Source organism: Falco cherrug, chromosome 4 (assembly GCF_023634085.1).
Source record: "Falco cherrug isolate bFalChe1 chromosome 4, bFalChe1.pri, whole genome shotgun sequence".
Taxonomy (NCBI): domain Eukaryota; kingdom Metazoa; phylum Chordata; class Aves; order Falconiformes; family Falconidae; genus Falco; species Falco cherrug.
Window position 1 is genome coordinate 57,737,892 of NC_073700.1, and position 19,231 is coordinate 57,757,122.

General features: G+C 43.3%; 1 protein-coding gene across 2 annotated transcripts; it reads left to right on the forward strand.

Annotated features, from left to right (window-relative positions):
- The first annotated feature begins 1,121 nt into the window (after nucleotides 1-1,121).
- NUB1 (negative regulator of ubiquitin like proteins 1) lies at nucleotides 1,122-17,094 on the forward strand. Of its 2 annotated transcripts, none has more exons than XM_055708208.1 (15): nucleotides 1,122-1,140; nucleotides 4,315-4,432; nucleotides 4,518-4,679; nucleotides 6,363-6,421; nucleotides 6,985-7,055; nucleotides 7,918-8,100; nucleotides 9,652-9,740; nucleotides 11,132-11,238; nucleotides 12,100-12,286; nucleotides 12,631-12,738; nucleotides 12,906-13,058; nucleotides 14,011-14,157; nucleotides 14,437-14,535; nucleotides 15,285-15,477; nucleotides 16,408-17,094. In XM_055708208.1, exons 2-15 carry the CDS (start codon nucleotides 4,316-4,318, stop codon nucleotides 16,569-16,571), a joined length of 1,839 nt encoding a protein of 612 aa, XP_055564183.1. In that variant the 5' UTR covers nucleotides 1,122-1,140; nucleotide 4,315; the 3' UTR covers nucleotides 16,572-17,094. The 2 variants fall into 2 exon arrangements, with proteins under 2 accessions (XP_055564183.1, XP_055564182.1); XM_055708207.1 differs by lacking the exon at nucleotides 1,122-1,140 and adding an exon at nucleotides 1,211-1,391.
- Nucleotides 17,095-19,231: the final 2,137 nt, after the last annotated feature.

Sequence of the window (19,231 nt, forward strand, 5' to 3'; positions counted from 1 at the left end):
TGTTCCAATGTTTGACAACCCTTTCAGGGATTTTTCCTAAAATCCAATCTAAATCTCCTCTGGTGTAACTTAAGGCTGTTTCCTCTTGTTTTGTCACTGAAAGGAAAGCCTCCTTTCAGGTGGTTGTAGGGAGCGATAAGGTCCCCCCTGAGCCTCCTCCTCTCCAGGCTAAACCCCCCCAGTTCCCCCAGCCGCCCCCCACCAGCCTTGTGCCCCAGCCCCTTCCCCAGCCCCTGCCCGGCTCTGGACACGCTCCAGCCCCTCAATGTCTTTCTTATAGTGAAGGGCCCAAAATGGAACACTGGATTCAGGGTACAGCCTCACCAGTAACAAATACAGGGGGATGATGACTTCCACGCTGGACACTCTATTTCCGATACAGGCCAGGATGCTGTTGGGCGTTTTGGCCAGCCGGGCACACTGCTGGCTCATGTTCAGATGGCTGTCAACCAGCACACACACCACTTACTCTTCCAGCCACGTGTCTGAACCCAAGTTGGCTTTTAACAGCCTCATAACCAGGCAAGAACCCACCGACCACCACTGAAGGGGAAATACAAGCTTCCACAAAAAAAGCACACCTCATTAAACACTGCTACCCTCAAAGAGCAAGGCTGGTGTGGGGGAGTGGTAATCATCATATATCGACCCTTCCTAGCACCTTCTAAAGCAGCTTGGCCTTTTGAGAAACACTCCTTCTTAGTACAGACAGGAATTTCAGCCTTTTCCCTCACAAATGGGGAGGCTGCAGCTGACGGGTGGCTGCAGTGTGCTCAGCCTCCTCCATGCCCCAACACCTTCCGGAAGGGACAGCCCCTCAGGTAGCCAAGGGCCTTGGGGACACCCCCCCACCCCCACTTAAGGAAGAGCAACCCAGGCTAGGCAGTACAGCGACAGCAACCCCTGCCGCTGCGGCACGTTAAACCAACAAACACCACTCCTCCGAGTGAGGGCAGGACGCTAAGATGGCGGCTAGAGCGTGGCTTCAACCACGTGACGAGTTCCCGCCTCGCTCCCGTTCCCCTGGCCCTTCCGCGCTGCCGTAGGGGGCCCGCACACGCCGGGGTGACGCACGCGGAAGCCCCACCCCTCGCGCCTACCCCACCCTCGGAAGGCGAGCGGCGGCCGGCGGGCGCGCAGGTAAGCGCGTGACAACGCCGCGGGGGCGGGGCCTGAGGGCGGGGCCAGGTGCAGGCCCCGCCCGCCCTCCCTCCCCCATCTCCCCCGGCCGTTGGTCGGGCCTGCGGTGCCGCCCCAGCCGCTCGCGGCTCCTCGCCTGAGGGAGGGGGCCAGCGCCGCGAGCTCAGGGTTGGGGGAGCAGCTGCGTGAGGGCTCCGAGCTCCTCCCGAGAGCGCCGGGGCCTGAGGCCTGGCCTCCGCCGCGGGGCGCAGGTGGGTGTCCGAGGGCCGGGGCGGCTGGAGCCCGGGGAGCGCCCCTCCGCCCGGCCCTTCCCGCTGCCAGCTGGGCCCGGCCGCCCGTCGGGAGCGGGGGCTCGTACTTCAGCAACGCTCCCGCCACGGGAGGCGGCCGCTGGGGCTCCCTGCCGGCTCCCCGGCCGCCTGCTTTGGCGGCGGCCCTGTGGCCGTGCCTAAAATCCCCTGGTGACACGGTGACTTGGCGTCAGCGTGCTCGGGGGGAGGCTGGCTGTCCGCTTGGGGGGCCTGGGGGCACCCGGGCCCAGCGCCCGCTGAGCTGGCGGGGGCTTTGCAGATGCTGCTGCTTCGCTCTCCTGCCTGGCCCTTGGCCATGGAGGGGTGTGTGTATCCTGGGTGTGCCAGGTGGCTTCCCTCCTTATGGGCTGGAAAAACGAATGCATACCGCTCTGTTAGTAAACCTTTCTGAGAATCGTGTGTTCCTTCCAACAAAAACAGGGCCTGTGAACGTTATTTCTGTAATCGGTTTCTTTTGTGTCACATGTAAGGCGAACTGGCTTTAGAGGATGATATTTTAGTTACAAATTTTCAATCTTGCATTCAAAATGGCCCTTGGGAAATACCCCTGATTGTTTACTTAGTTTTGAGAAAGTCCCTTTAAACGCTTACTGAAAGTGAAAGCGTGGCAGGAGCACTTGCCGTGTTGGCTGATGGAAAATTGTCATGAATGTTTTTGCTAAGGATTCTTGTGCAGTTTACTTATGGTAAAATAGGAACTTATCATAAATACTAGAAGTGTTACATATACAATGAGAGCCTTTGTGTTTGTGAAAGTAAATTTTTTTTTTTTAATTATTTTCAATAGGGGGCTGGGAAAAATAAGTTTTATTGGAGACTCCAGTGGTTTTTTCTGGTTTAATAGCATAGTAAGAAATCACAGACTTATAAAACTATAAAATAGTATTGATAAAAAGATGAATGTTCAGTTTATAAATGCCACTTATATATACAATTCCTAGTCTTAAGTGTAGGTTGTAATTTTAGACTTTATCTGGGTGCCCTAAAGCCACTGATGTCTTTTTTGTTTCTTAAGTTAATGTTAAGTAGAATTACAGCTGTAAAATTGTTCTTCAGCATAACCTAAAAGTGGGGAAATTATGATTACAGCTTGTTCATGAGAATTGCCTGGCATGTTTTGGAAAAGGGGGAAAGCTGCATTAATAAGTTGAACTCAGTCTTTTGAAAACTGAGCATGTTTGTGGATTTCAGCTTTGTAAATTCCATGGTAAACTAATAACAACAATAATATCATCCCAGCCAGAAAAAGAATGTGTGGTTGTCTCCTGGTTTGGACAGATGCTATGCAAATTATAGCAATCAAACTGGAAGGATTGTTAAACCATCCTCTTGCTCAGTTAATCCTTCTGACTCCTTTACAAGAGACTATTGTCTGCAGCTTTCAAAGATTCTTTGTAGCTCACTGAAGCAGGGGTTGAGGTAAGGTTAACCAGTAAACTTGCCCACATCGGATGTTTGCCTGCATTTTTTTGCTCTCAAATAGTCTGTTTCTGACCAAGGAACAGTCTTCGGAACTGGAAGAGTGGATAGAAATGTGTGATTCTTCTTTTCTGTCCCCTTTTCTTTTGAGAGCTATGTGTTAATAAACAAGAATGAGAAAAGGAAACAATTCTGAAAGGAAAGTGAAACTGATTAATCAAATTTCAATGCCAGCCTTAGTGCATGTATGCCAACATTTTAAATGCCTTTCAGTATAAATCAAAGGACATCTTCCATATAACTCCTAGAGCCAAGAGCCGCAATCTCCCATGCTTTAACATGCACATAGATATTTTTTTGTTTGTTTGTGGTATCTTCTGTTGAGATCACTGCACCCACCTTTCCTTGCCCTCTGTGTGCCCTCCCAGTTTCTTGGGGTTTTTTTCAGGGACATGCTGATTCACTCACAGAGGTTACTGCTTTTTCTGAGCTGAATGAGAATAACTTGTGGTGATGAATTCAGCCTGAACTCTTCAGCTGTGAGCCAGGGAGCTGCCCTGTCTCACTGTCATCTTCTCCCAAGTGACAACGAGTACTTTATTGCCTGGTGCAGACTTATAGCACATTTCATCTCAGATCTCAGCCTCTTGCACTTTATGTTGCTTGTGCCTTGTGTGCCCGTTCTAGCTTTGCAGTGGGAAGAGTGTCTCTTGGACTATGAAAAGTGGCACCCTGACATTCCATCTTCGTGAAACCAGAATTTTATGATACTATTAAACTTGTTTGAAAAATTGTTGAGATTGGGGAGGGGAGGTGTAGATCATTGTCTGCTCTTTGCACTCCAGCTGATCTTGCTTTGCTGGAGGGCTGGGAACTTTACCTTATGGTCTTGTCATGGTGGAGCTTGTGGTTCTGAGATATTTCCTCCCGACACTTCTGTCCCCCAAAGATAGCAATAATTCATGTTCAGCTGTCCACTGGTGTAGAAAGGCTGTTAAAGTAGGAAAGTGAGAGAAGCAGGAAGGCAGAGTTACAACAAGGGCAGGTTTTGGGGCAGAGGGGGCCAGATTGAGCAGCCCTGTCCAGAGCAGGAAAGAAAAATTGAATCTTGAGATTCTGGTGAATTGGCACCTTATGCAATTCTGGATCTTATGAAGGGTTAGGAAGAGGTTTCGTTTGTCTTGAAATGGCAGGGGGCTTCTGAGTTATCATTACTCCAATCCAGGTTTCACCCCCTTTTCATCCTTTTTTCCAGTTTTTTTGTAATAGTTTGGATTCAGGTTCCCCTCCCCACTAAAATGGAATGCATTCTATACTCAGCTTTTTTTTCAGAATTCCGAAATGTCACTTAGAATTTTCAAAGAAGTAGAATGTCTTAGTACAGGAAAGCTGTATTAAAAGATTGTCTTCCTTTTCTCTTCCAATTATACTTCTGTTTTAAAAGAATGGCACAAAAGAAGTATTTAATAGCCAAACTGACGAGCTGCTTAAGAGAGGACAAAATTCAGCTATGGAAACCACCATATACAAATGAAAAAAAAGAAGCTGGTAAAGAGATGAAGGTAAATATTCTCTTGAGTTTTTGTCATGCATCTTCCATGTCATACTGCTTGTGCATTTTTCCAGTTTTTCTTGCTGTTTTCGTAGGAGCTTGTACAAAAATACTCATCCAAGCTGAATATCAATGAGAATGATACAGAGAATATGCTTGAAGAAATACGGTGTAAAGCAATTGAGCGTGGAACAGGAAATGAAAATTTTAAAGTGACTGGGATTGCGAGACTTGATATATATCTGCCTCGTAAAAAGGTAAGTGACACTGCAGAAGAGTCAAGATAAGTAACTTGACTTTGGCCTGCTGGGTTCTAGGTATGTATTTAATGCAAATATTTTCACTTCTTCAGCTTTTTTGGGTGTATCATATGAGAGATATGTGTCATCTTAGGCCATGTATGGCTGATGACATTGAAAAGGAACTCCTTTAGCTTTTAACCATGGCATGTGGCAATGTTCTTACAGTGATGACATTATCCTCTTGTAACTATTCCAGCCCAGGCAGCTAACTTAAAATAAAGCTTACTTTATAATAGGTACGTTCAGTGTTTGAACTTGGAAATGAGAAGCAGTATTTTCTATTGTGATGGTACTCATCTATGGTCTTCCAAGTTAAGCTCCTAAAAGCTTCACAAAGATGGAATTGAATTAAGTCTTACCCTTTTAAAGCCATGCTTCAACCTCTATTTCCAAGCAAAAAGTATGCTAGAATAGTGACGTGAACCTAGCTAAACCAGTGTCAGACTGGTCACCATACCAAATTCTCTGGCTCCATCTACCCTAGACATCTAAACACAGGTTGGGGACAGGCTAGCCACTGATGGACATCCATACTGTCAAGCTGTTAGCATCAGCTGTGACGCATTTTAGCCTGGGCCAGCCAGTATCTTGCCAGGCAATGCCCAGGCACAGTGTGAGGGCTGACATGGGCCAGGGACCCGTCCCAAATGGCACTTCAGATACAGCTGCTCTGCCTTGCAAGTTGAGAGGATTCAGCAATACAGATGTGAAGTGTGCTGTGCAGGTTGGTTACAGGACAGAAAGCAAGACCTTGATTAGGTTCTTACTAACACAAAGGCTCTTAACTGGGAATATTTTCCCCTTAAAAGCAGCCTCTAGCAAACACAACTGTCTCCAGTCACTTCCCAGTTTTGGTCTTGTACAGGAGCAGCATCTTCCCTGGTGCTGTATGTCTTTATCCACTCTGAGAACAGTGAAAGAACTTTATTTAGGGGCACTTAGAAGCCATAGTCATCAGCAACAGAAGTAAATGTTCACTTTGGAAAAGGGCAGTGGTTTGGTGTCTTTTTCTGAAGATTTTTGATGGTAACCTATGCTTCAGAAGGATTTTTTTTTTAAGTGAATACTTGCAAAAACACAACACAATCATAATTGTTCTCTCTCCTGTAGTAAAAAGTAATTACCAGGGCAAGTGATGGGCTAAAGGGTAGAGGGTGTTAAGTGATTGCCATGCAGTTAAAACAAATAGTTTCATAATTCTTCTTTATAATGCTACTGGGCATAGGGGAATTAAACTGGAATTTTTAATTAATTATCTAATTTGAGACCAGAGACACTAATAGGAGTTAATCATAATTTAGCCAGTCACAGGTGAGTGCCATGATTACAAAGCAGAGTTAAGACTGGAAGTGCATAATTAAATTAGTCAGTTGAAATTGTTTGGTTCTGAATTTAGATTTACCTAATTCTGGATCTTCTGCTGTTATAATGTCTATTTTTAGCACAATATAGCAAGTGCAAGACTCCCTATCTGGAAATTACTAATATGTATGCCCAACCATAACTCTGTTAACTTGATTATTATTTGAAAAAGAAAATGTAGTTGTTGTAAAACAATTAATTAAGAAAATGTCCAGAGTATCTGATATGCTTTTTTCCTCCCCTCCTCCTTTCTGCCACCCATTATAATTACTACAGAGCAGAAAAATCCCACTGGAAACTAACCTGTTCATCACAGGCAAGGAGCTCAGATCACAGTAAGTGTAATTACCCTTGGTGCTTCTGTAATAAGATAGCATGCTGCCATACAGTACAAAAAAAAAAAAAAAAAAAAAAAAGACAGAGCACTGTTTGCTTTAAGCTTTTTCTTGGCATGTATGTCTGAATAGGATGTCCCATACTGTCCCTCTAGGACAGTTCTTCATGTCAGAAGCTGTGGCTTACCAGACAGAAAACAGGAAAGTTGCAACTGTGGATGAAGACAGTTCTCTGTAAATCCCCAGCAAGTAGTGATCAGTGTTCCCAGTCTGTAACTAGGCAGGTCTTCTGAACAGTGAACATTATCTTCTCTTCCTCTTGTCTTTTCAAGCCTAATAAAATCAGATTATTTTCTGTTCTGTTTTTTCCCCCTCTGTATCCAAAATTCTCCCTATATGGTATACAAAACTTTCTGATGATATCTTACTTCTAGCAGCCTTTTATGGCAGAAGTTTTAAGCTAGTTATGAACATAATAATTCTTAAATTTTATCGCTGTTCTAACAGAAATATTGTATAGCCTCGCACGTTTATATTCATGGATGAAATAATTTATTTCACAGGATAGCACAGGAACATGCATTAAAAGAAAATGTTATCAAAATAATCATAAATAAGAAGCAGCTTGACCTGGGTATGTATCTCTAGTTGAGTATACTTTTATGGTAATTTTCTAGTTTACTGATTCTCAAAAGAAAAATTACTTGCAACTCTGTTAATTTCAGAAATCCCTAAGGAATAGTGATTATATTCTGCTAGGTTCTGCTCTACAGGAACTGTAGCAAATTATAATCAAAATTCTTAGGTAGAATTAGAGCAATTATAGGAATCATGTAATAAATGTTGAGAATCCATTGTTCGAGATTTAAAATGCTGAAAATGCATATTTAAGAGAAACCCTCAAAAAACATATTGTACAATTATGATTTAAGCACATTAAAAAACTTTTTGTAACGCTTTATACACATTCAACTTGTCAGACATGTGGGAGGTGATGGCAACAGCTTTCTCTTTGTTAATGGCCTGAGCATCTGACATACTTATTTCCCTTAGAATGTGTAAGAAATAGAGCCATGGAATTGACAATAGGAACTGAAATTCAAATCCCAGTTCCTCTGTCCTGTTACTATTGTGGTGTGTGATCCTGGACTGTTATTCCAGTGTGTGCCTGAAGGTCAATTAACTGAAATGGAAACAATCCTGTTTTTTGAATGTTTTGAAAAAAGTAAGCAAAGAAAACTACCAGTCATTTCAAAAGCACTTTTTAAGATGTAAGTCTGATGCTAATTTCTGAGTTTCTGCTGAACATGTCAGTAATTGGCAGGGGTCTTGACTGAGTGAGTCTTGAGTACTGTAGTTCTTCCATACAGTACAAGGCTGTTCAGGTTGTTTTGTTTGTGGGTGCTGGTTCCCCCCACAATGGCAGTACAATATAAAATGGTCTCTTTTTCACAAGTAGAAAATTTGGATTGTATTCATCGTGCTCTATTCTGCAGGCAAAACCCTTGAAGACCAGGGTGTGACACACAATGCAAAAGTGATGGTACTTCAGCTGGAACAGAGTGATGAGGAAACAAAAAGAAGAGTTCAGGAAGAAGAACTTCAATGCAAGAAAGAAAAGGAAATAAATGAAAAGATGCAAAGAACTAAAAAGGGTTTGGAAATTCTAGCAGAAAGAGGTAAAGGGGGATTGTTGGCAGGGGTTTGGGGGGTAGCGGGAGATGGGTTTTCATTAATTCTTGTGCATCAAAAATTATCTTGTCAGCGGACTTTCAATGTAAGAAGAGTGCTGGTACTATGGCTGGATTTCAGCTTATACTTTTGTAGGTTTCTGCCTACTTGTCAACTTAAAATCCAGTTTTCTAGAACTGCCTTTCCTACTGTAACCCTTCTTACACAACTGGAGTGCTAGAAAACATTTGGCACTTTTGAGAAGGATATAATACGAATTAATCATTATTTAATTAGCACTTTACAGTTAAGGGACTGATGACTCTTGAGAACAGGCTTTAAATTCATTGTAGACATAAGCACAGTGGAATAATGTTTTATAAGTAATTAAACACTTTTTTTGTAGTTTACCTCAGATATTGCTGTGCGTAACCATGGTTTCATTGTGCAGAACAGCTCACTCGTCATTCTGATCTGTAACGTGGCTGTTCTGTTTTCATTGTATTTGATGTTGATTGCTGGCAACTGTGGATTAAGTTAAAGGGATATAGTCAATTTAACAGTAATAATTTTCAAAATGAGGTTGTGTTTGTCAATTGCATTGCTAGGTGGTGAGTTTAAATCCCTTCACTATTCTGTTTCAAAAATCCACAAACAAGAAACTGAAACTGAGTATGTAACAGATTCCTGCCAAATGAAAAAATACCTGAACAAAGCTTCTTTTAACAGTCAGTGACAGCCTGTTTCTTAATGGAATATCAGTTTTTTGAACAAATGAAAGAAGTGATTCCTTTCATGGACTTAAGGGGTGATTTCCAGCCCTTGAATCCTGTATAGGACCTCTTTAAGATATTTACCAACAGTCAGTTACAGCACAGAGCCAGCATACCCAGTAGAACCCATACTGGGCTTACAGGCTGAAGGGTCTTTGTGAAGCGTAGGAAAGATTTAACAACCTTTTGTTTCATCTGAGAAAAATTGCAGGGCAGAAGCTTTTAATCCCAGCAAATTCCTGCTTAACTGCCTTTTGTTTACAAGAAAAGCATCCTTTCATTGTAAATCAGACGGAAGTGAAAACAAAATTGATAGTTTGGGTGTAAGCATTAAAGAAGTGGCAGAAGAAAAACACAGAGATGTATTTTTATATTTTTTCCAAGTTATCAGCTGTGCTCAGTTGTGGTTTTTTATATTCTATCCTTTATTTGATAAATAATTTCAAGTGTTGTACCATGTAACATGTAGGTATTTTGTCTTCTGCAAAAAATTCTTTGATTCGTGTAGCTTTTGATGTTCTGTCTAAAATTCTGGACGTACAAGGGTTTTTTTTTGTAGCGACCTTTCTTAAAACGTTCTTCATGCTTGTTTGATCAGGGCCATTGTTAGTTGGTATGTCAAAAAAACCCACTCATGCAGCCTTTATATGTAATTCTGGGGTTTTTTGTTGTTGTTTGTTTGCTTTTTTGTTTAACAATGTACTTAGTGACATGCTCTTATGACAGCAGAGTTACTCTGTTGAAGGTGGTACTTAAAAATTTAAATTGCTTTTTCTTATATTTCAGAGGAATACTTGGATGCAGATTCTGTTCCATACCTAGATATAGCTAATCAAACTGGAAGGTCAATCGAGATTCCCCCTCAGGCTAAAAAAGTAGGTAAAAGTATCTTACAAAGCTATTAAGATGACTTTTTAAAGCCTGATTTGTGAAGCGCTTCAAATACGGGATTGAATTACAGTCAGACTTTTTTGGGATGTAACCTGGGTCCACTAGGTGTTTGCTTAATAGAAATAATTTTGAAATAAAATTGAAGTAGAACTCTAAAATAGGGAAAACTTCAGTCATCTGGAGACAGACCTCTGATTGCTGATATAATTGCAGGTCTAATCTTGAACAGAGCCCTGTGAGGTCCATATCTTATTTTTGTGGTTTAAGATGGGCTTTAATTTCGTTACATCCTAGCACCTATCTTAAATTCATGTCACACTAGGGCACCCAGAAAATAACTTGTTAGGCCTTAGTTTCAGTTGGAAACTTGACGAGTCTCTGTCAGACTCTTTTAAAATAGTTTTGAGATCTTTTGCACTGTGACCCTGGTTTGTTCACTATTCAAGAAAGTTGCACATTCTCAACTGAAAATAGCTTTGACTGGGTGCAAGCATTGAATGATAGTAGAAATGACGTACCTGATGTTGGCCACTGCAGTGGAAGAATAGTGGTAGATGCCATCTTTTAAGATTGCTGGTTTTTCTAAAGATAAAAATCTTTACAAATACTTGAAATTACCCAGTAATTAAAAAAATATACCGGGAGGAAATGAGCAGACCACAACATGTGTTAACTGCTGCTCTAGCCTCCTCTGAGGCATACTGTTTTTTTCTGCATCATCTGGAGCTTCTGGATGATTGGAATAACAACTGTCCAGTCTCACAATGTATGCTGTTCTGATGAAGTGCTGAAAGTAGCAATTCACCTAAAGAGTTAAAGCATCAAATGTTCAAGTGCACAAGACTTCATCAGTATTGAACATGGGTAAGAGGAAATATTGCAGGTTGTTTCTACCCAGAAATATTATTTACATTTTTATTTGTCATACTGCAGGAACTTGAGTGTTTTCCGGCCACATTCAAAATTTAATTTTCAGTTCTGAGGTTTTGCAGGCAGTGAATTGTTAGGTTTTACAAGGTAGTTGTAATAGCAAAGCAAAACAGATTTGATGCTGTTAGGAAGTGTAGTACCCAGAAAATGCTTAGCTTTTTATCGCTTATCATTGAAAATCTGTCTGGGATTGCATTCTTAAAAAAAAATTTGGTGCGATGTTTCATGTGTTGATAACATTCATTGCTTTTAATTAGACAATATCTAACATTAGCAGATGGGAGAAAAGCATGAAGCGATGTGAAGTAGTACTGCTCTTACAGAACTGATGCAATGGTATTTTTCTAGGAAGAACAAAGGCTGTAATGGATTACCTAGATGCTTCTGTTTAGTTATATAAGTGATTTGGGGAGGAGACAAAAAAAATCTCAATCTGTTTTTCTAGGCCCTTGTGCTGGCAATGGGTTATCATGAGAAGGGCAGAGCATTAATGAAGAAGAAAGAATATGAAATAGCCCTGCCGTATTTGTTGGATGCTGATAAACACTTCTGGTAAGAAGCTTTTGAGTCCTTGTGTCTCTGTTGCCTTTACTGTCAGCCAAATTCAGGAACAGCATCAGCTCTACCTGTGCCTGTTGCCCAGGGTTGCTTCACACCCCTTTGCAGATGGGAAACAGTATACAAAGGCTCTGATGTGCAGTGGCAGGTGGCTTTGTGTGGAACACCTGAAACAGATACTGCCACTGGGCAACTTAATCTTTCATATCAATGTAAACAGAAACTGTCAGTATTCACATACTAGGCTATAAATTGCACTAGCTTGAGAGACTGTTATGGTTATGCGTTCACAATTGCTCCTGTGGGCTAATAATTTCTTGTAAAAGGTGGAGCAGATAGCTGAGGTCAGTAACCATACCAGGGTTTCTGCAAGTAAACTAGTTTCCTGTTAGCAGTCAGAGCCCTGAATAGCTTTTTTTGAGATCCCCAGAAGTAATATTGTCCCCAGTGTGCTGCTTATGTGTGTGTATGTGCAAGGAGACTGGCACAGAACTCGGTATGTTCACATGCACTAAGGAAGACAGTTTCTCTGCCCTCCCAAAGATTGCACAAGGTTTAATTCCATTCTACTTTTAAAGAGATGCTGCCTTAAGTAGTCATCACAACTCAGTTTGTTGCTGTAATTCTTTGAGATGGAACGTTAGCGTTAGCATCCTGCGTATTGGTGAATGTGATGGGAGGTCAGTGCTTTATGAAAGTTCCGCTGACATCAGTTTGCTATCACGGCTATGAAGTGTGTGCTTTCTCAAATGTGATTGTGCACACTCCTAGCATGTTGTTTCATTGGGGTTAAAAAGCCAGGGGAATAAACAACCCCCTCGCAGAAAAAAACGAAGTAATTGTTTTATTTTCCAGTGAGTGTAGCACGGAACTGCTGAATACTGTTGATAATTATGCTGTACTGCAGCTGGATATAGTGTGGTGTTACTTCCGCCTGGAGCAGCTGGACTGCCTGGATGATGCAGAGAAAAAGCTGTCCACAGCACACAGATGCTTCCAGAGGTGCTATGGGGAAAACCATGAAAGACTTATTGATATCAAGGTATGCTGGTTTTGATTTAATTAGGATTTTTATCCTATGTGTATTCAGTTATTACAAGATTGACTTTCGGAAGTTTCAAGTTTTCTTATGTCTCCTTAGCCTGTCATCTAGTTGCGTAACTGTCAGCACAGTGAAAGCATTGGACCTGACAAAAAGGTCATGGCAAACATGCACATTTATATGCAGAGACATCATCAGTGGTTTAGATGTGATACTTTGTCTGCACACTGTGTCACATATTGCCGATTATGTCTTCGTTAAATGTGTAATATTGATAATGAATTTATATTCTGCTATATGCTTCTCCCCCTGTGCTCCCCCCTCTTGTTTAAACAATTCTTTAGGGAAGCTATGGTCGTGAGAAGGTTTTATTTCTACGGCTTTACCTCCTTCAAGGGATAGGACACTATCACAGCGGCAGAGAAAAGGAGGCTGCTGAATATATTCAGAAGGTAAGACACCATTAGGTAAAATTTCTGAGTTGTTCACACTGGCTCCTGTGTTTGGGCTCTGTCTTGTACCTGTTCTCTGCTTACTCTAGAAAAATGGGGAGATAGGTTGGTTTGTTTGTATCTTAGAAACAGTTTAAGTAGTATCATCTTGTTCTTTCTGTACACAGGCATCTTGTTTATATGAAGAGCTGTCCATAGATCCCGATAAAGTTGATCGCCTGTCACTGCTGGGATTCTCCGAACAGGAAGCTCGCCTTGCCCTGCGAGCGTGCCATGGGAACGTGGAGCATGCTGCCAACCTTATCACCAACAGGAGAGAGGTATGGTGCAGTGAAAGTATTAAATCAAGGATCGTATTAGTTGGAGTGTCCATAAGGTCATGTTTTGTGTGACTGGAGCAACATGGTACTAAATTAAGAACTTTGATTATCCTACTTTGGCACAGTTAGTGTAACTGACAGTTTGACATCTGTTGCCACAAGTTTGAAACCAAAAGTTCACGCGACGAGGGAAGCTCTGTCCCAAAACAGATGGGATGAGAGTGCCAAAGACCTGTGGTTGTACCACAGAGGCACATAGGAAGACTTTGCATTGGTGTTTACTACTCAGCACTGCTCTGTATGGGAATAAAAACACCATGATCAAGCCTGTCACTCCTGGGCTTGGCTGGTCTGAAAGACAAGCAGCTGCACAATGAAGTGCTCTGAGGGTAACCATCAAGTTACACTGTATTATGGCTCTTGGCTCGGAAGATTCGGGGTGGGGAGGAGAATTTTTTTTGTGCTAAAGTGAAATGAAGACAATGTTTTCCACATCTGAAGTACCTGAAGTGGTGTTTGGTAAGCTGAGGTGGCACATCTAGACTTCAGACAGTGAAATGTGGATGGAAAAGTCAAATGGCTGAGAGAAGGCCTGAACAGAACTCCTTGGCTACATGCCCAGTTCTGACTGTATGTCCTTGGCAAGTCTTGTCTACAGCCCATCTGCCAAACAAGTTTGTCACTTACCACACAGGGCCCATAATAGCTGTGATAGCATAAGATCCAATCTGCAGAGCGGAAGTATGGCAGCAGTGCTAGCTCATGGAAATGCAACTTTATTTAGTAACGAGTGTCTGGCAGCACAGTCTGTATTTAAAAAAAGACAAAATCCCTTTTCCTCAAGAGATTCAAACTCAACTCTAAGAAATAAATCCAAGAAATCCTATATGCACAGGGAAAGGCTGAAGCGTTCCCATGCACAGGGAGCTTTGTAATGGCTGTGTTCTTGCAGGAAAAGGCACAGATAAGGAGGGAGGAGAGAGCTAAAAGGCGGCAGCGACTGGAAGACATAAATACCTTGAAAAGTATGGGCTATTCAGAGAGAGCTGCTCAAGTAGCTCTTCATAATACGCAAGGAAACCTGGACCAAGCCTTTAAGGTAAGTTATTTTCAGGAATAGTGCTTTTGTACAAAAATCTTGTTTGCTTTTTTATTTATTGTTTAGCAGATTCTTATTTTCTGTAGTCAGTATTTGTTAGTTCATAGCTACCTTTTCTGAGCCGTAACAACTGAGCTTCCACTTCCTGATCTGATGAATCAGGTATCACTTGAGTTGGCTGAGGTTTGCTTGTATCAGCTCTTGGGCTAAATACGTACCCATGCTGAGGACTGTTAAGTTTTTGTTGGTCTGTTCTGATCCCCCTCTGTTTTATTTTAGTTTATTCTGGACAATCCTGAGTTACTGTTGGAAGATGATGATGATGACAATCCTGTGGCCACGGACCGGTTTCAGGTTTCCCAGGAAAGTATTGATCAGGTAAGCTAGACCATTTGCTTTCTTAGGAGTTGATTGTCTTATTTCTGAATTACGTCTTCAAACACACCAGATCTTCGTTAAGCAGAGCTGTACAAATAGTCTTTGACCCATGTCACTCAAGCTGTCGCACTTCCACTGCCTGGCATCTGCTCTCCACGGTGAAGTCACGCTCAGGCTAAAATGTAATTTGTGTGTACATCCTGCCCATTACACCAACCTGTCATGCACGGATGCAGAGGGAAGTATGCACAGTGTAACGCTCTATCCAAAAAAAGACAGCAAATGAGAAATTTATTCAAGTGTCTAAACACTGCAGCGCACAAAGGAGCGAGTTGGACTGTGTCTTTCTCATCACAGGCTGTCTGGAAAGCTCCTCAGTAGTTAGTGTGGCTATGTAATAATGTCATATAGGCAAGAAAACTATATTGCCTAGAAAAAGTAGCACATGCACCCTCCTGATATGCTGGAGTGCTTTGAAGTTTCCTTTTGAAAAAACAGAAAAAGCATTGGTCTGATATCAAACAAGAGGCTCTTGATTATGTTCAACGTCCCCATTCCTTTAATAGGTCACTGCCCTGTTGTTAACTGTTCCAGTAAACCAGAGTCAGTGTCCTGGAATTCCTGGCATGCAGTGCTTTCCTCTGCAAGAGGAATGACTGCAGATGCAGAGTCAGATTCCTGTCAGACCTGATGCTGGGTGAGCTTGGATTTCTCCAGGTTTATCTTTATTTTCTTTTCCACTCCTGCAGCTGATGTATATGGGTTTCAGCCGTGAGTCAGCAGAGCAAGCTTTAAAGGTCTTCAAAGGCAACATCCACTTAGCTTCCCAAACCCTTGCTCATTATGGGGGAGTTCTTCCTGCTTCGCTGCAGCTGTCTCCAGAAGGGTCCAGTCCATCAGAAGAATCAGCGTCATCAAAAGACTCGCCTACAGAGTCTGCAGGTAAGAACGCTGCATACAGCAGGCAGAGGAGAGGGAAGGGGGAGGGCTGTTCTGGCTTTTGTAGGAAATGATTAAGCGACTTCTGCTTACATACTGGTAGAGGGCCCCCAGTAATGCCCCTCGCTGTTTATATTAGTAACATAGTTACAGGCAAGGCGTGGTTACCTCGGGTAAGCTGTCGCCCCAGCAGGCGGTGACAGCCATATATGGGACCGTAAGGGGGATGTACCGGCCATAAGCAGCGTGCCCGACAGATGCAGCCCAGAAGCGAGGGTAACTTCAGCGGTGTTCCGGGAAGGGCTAAGGAAATGGCCCCTGAGCGGGCTGTGGCTTTGGCAGTCAAGACTGGAGGCGTTGGATGCCTGCATCTCCCCTTCCCCAGCGAGGAACGCGTGGCCCCCTCTAGCCCACAAGTGTTCTAGCTTCTCCCATCTAACTGTACTTGCTCACACCAGTTCTCTTTAAAAACCAGCTGGCCTCTCCCTGCCAGTACTCTGCAGGAGAGCAAGTACGAAGTTGCTGGAGCATGTTGCCTGGACCTGCCACTGACAGCGATGAGATTTTGGCTTGCTAGTATCTGGGTTCTGACTGGTGGGGAGTTTATTCCAGATCTGTGCTGTATGGTCAGGTGATTTGACCACATACTCCTTCCTCGTGTCACTTGTGTGATAGAACCGTAATGGAGACTTGCCCTTGAGCAAAGAAGAGACTTCCATGTACTTTCACTCTCTTCTGTTGTTTGTCAGAGCTGTAGTGGTCCCTGTTGCACAACTGAAGAGGAGAAAATGGCCATCCTGCAGTACCTTTTGCAGAGCCATTTTAAGAGGTTGTTTTAGAGTATGAGACTTGCAGAGCAGTCATGCTGGTAAAATAAGGAAAGCACCAACTTCTTCCAGAACTTAATTCACTGCTACTTCTTTTTATTGCAAGGTTCTTCTAGTTCACCAACAGATGAAGACATGGAGACTGATGCAGTCAATGAAATCCTAGAGGATATTCCTGAACATGAAGAGGATTATCTGGATTTAACGCTGGAGGAAGAGGAACAGATCATTCATGAATACTTATCCTATATACAAGTACCACAGCATTAAATCCCATTACATCTACTTCACTTATACGTATTTACCTTGACGAAATTGAGTTTGGATTATAAATGCACCTTCAGCTTATCTCTTACTAAATGCCTTGAATTCAGTTAAACTATAGGTGGAACACTTAATTCCTGCTTATTTATAAATCTGCTTAAAGCCTACATTTGTGATACATTGTAATTTATTGTCATAGCAGAAAAATAGAAACATTTATTTTCAGAAGAAAATTTAATAGAACTAAAGTATATTTTTATTGTGAAATAAGTTAATTCACTTAGTATTCAAGTAAAGAAGCATTTCTATACCATTTTAAAATACCAGCTTTAAAAAAAAAAAGGTGAATTTGTAAATCAGAGACCTAGCTCATGAGGTTATAGAGGTATTGACTTTCAAGCTGTTCTCCTTTTCTTCTGAGAGATTTCTAAGAGACATTTGTGTGTCTGTCGTGCATGGATTTGTACTGTGCTCTGCTTGTCACTTCCTGCAGGTGTTACACAGGCAATAAAGATAACTGTGTGCTGCTGCTGCTTGTGGTAAGTTTTCTGCGCTTTGGTTTTAAAAACCGGTGGGAACTACCTGTCAGGGCCAGGGCCTGTCAGACCCCAGTGACCCGCCTGGCGGTATGTCCTTTTATAACTAAATAACCAGTTCCCCCCGGCAGCTTCTTAACCTCTTGCAGGTGCCTGGCTCAAGGGGGATGGATTTCACAGGGACTAGGTGATTGTCTTTAATCGGCTGTTGAACCAAACCTGGTTCAGGCGCTGTCTCGGTAATTGCACCCCGCCTCGGCATTCTGGAGGAGTGTTTGGGGTTGTGTGTCTGGTACGACACCCCGTTTTCTGCCGTGTCAGCACTCCTCAGGGAACAGAAAGTTCCCCTGCTTGGCAGCCTGCCTCTAGCGTTGTTCTTTGCTTCCATAACGGCGCTGTGACGGCAGAGGGAGCCCGAGCGCCGCCTGGGCCGGGCGCCGCGCACAAGGCGGCGGGCAGCGCTCGGCAGCCCCCACACAGCAGCTGCAGGAGCGCGGCCCTTCCCTCCGGTGGCAGTTTGTCCTTACCCAGCACCTACCCCTGAGGAAGCGAGGGCCTGAACTTCTGCTGGGGCAAACATGACACCGGAGGAAGCTGAGCTTTGGCCTGCAAAACAACCGCTCGGTTCCAGCAGATGGACTTAATAGGCTCCAGTAATGGATTTTTTTTTTTTCCTGGCTACCCTAGCCAAAGACAGCAAAAAGCAGGGAGTGATTACACTGTTAAGGAATTATTTGTATTTCATACTTCTGTATCAAGGCAAGTGCTATAAAAATTGAGTAGTTTTGTATCTCCTCCCAGAAAGCTGAAGTGTTTCTAAAGCCAGAACTACAAGCTTTAGGGGGGGAAAAAAACCAGGCCCAGCAATCATTATATCCCATTTCTCTGCAGGCAGGCACTAAGGAACCACTGGAGAAAAGGCAGGGAAAAACCGGAATATACAAAAGAAATGTAGGAAGCGATAGATGTAGTTTTAACTACAGTAGGTGGGAAAGCACAAAATGATTCCTTCGTTTAGCCAGAGGGGTTCCCAGACGTACAGGCATTTCCCTACGCTAGGCCCTGGGCAGGCAGTGGCAGCAGTGCTGGGCTGTACAGGCGGTGTTTCTCTTCCTTTGAAGTGGCTTCCATAGCAAACTGGCAGTGACAACTTAAGAAGTTAAGGTTTGTCCTTGGGGAATTTAAAATTAGCATCGTAACATGCAGTGCTTGTCAGAGGAGCCGTTCCTCGGTGATGTAATTCTGCCAGCACTGCCTCTGACTGAGTGTGCAGTTTTAAGTCATCGGCAGGGCGGGAGGCAGGGGCTAGAAGTTTTAATTTTGACCGCGTATTTGAAGATGTTGTGATATTACCACTTCTGCCTGTAGCTAAACATGACTCATTAATTCCCTTCTTTACAAGGTCTATGCCTGCTAAATCCATTTGCTAATTCCATATGCAGCTGCTGTATGGGCAGATAAGCTCTCATGTCTACTGTACTGTGTGCAAAGTTTTAAACAATCTGTATAGCCCAGACCACCTGTGCTGCTCCATCCCCCTCTGCTAGAGGCCTCCGTCAGCAGAACACAGACTGCGTGGTGCAGTCAGCCATCACCCCAGCAACCACCAGCTCATAAACCTGTCTCACAGGGCCAGTACTGAGCTATAACGACTGGACTGAGAGGTTTAGAGTGGAATTAAGTTTACATGATGCTGATGAGCTCCCAAATTAGCCTCTCTTGATGGGCATTTAACATAACATAATTAATTAAAGTGTTTCACCTGGCAGGTTTCTGCATCTAGTAGGAGAGCTAACAAAGCTGCTCAGCAGGAGAGGTGAGCAGGGCACAGGGCAGCTGTGACAGGGCTGACCCGGAGTCCCAGAGTTGGGGTCTTTGGTGCCACCACGGTGAGCATGGAGCCAGCACATGGCTCTCCACTGCCTGTGCTTTTCCCTTAGGGCTGTGTTTTGTTTTGTGGCTGGCTGCTCCTTCCCCCAAGCAGGGAAACCGAGCTCTGGCAGCCTGGTCACAGGTGGGAGGCAGGACAGCTCTGCAGCACACCTGCCTCCATCCCCAGCAGTGAGAGAAAGGCAAGACATGTTTCCAAAAGGGCAGGTATGGGGTTTTTTTTCCATATTCCATCCATTC

Coding starts and splice junctions, on each gene's coding strand:
- NUB1 (XM_055708208.1), top strand. CDS start 4,316: ATGGCACAAAAGAAGTATTTAATAGCCAAACTGACGAGCTGCTTAAGA. Junction 14,158..14,436: donor ACCTGGACCAAGCCTTTAAG/GTAAGTTATTTT, acceptor GTTTTATTTTAG/TTTATTCTGGACAATCCTGA. Junction 15,478..16,407: donor CTCGCCTACAGAGTCTGCAG/GTAAGAACGCTG, acceptor TTTTATTGCAAG/GTTCTTCTAGTTCACCAACA.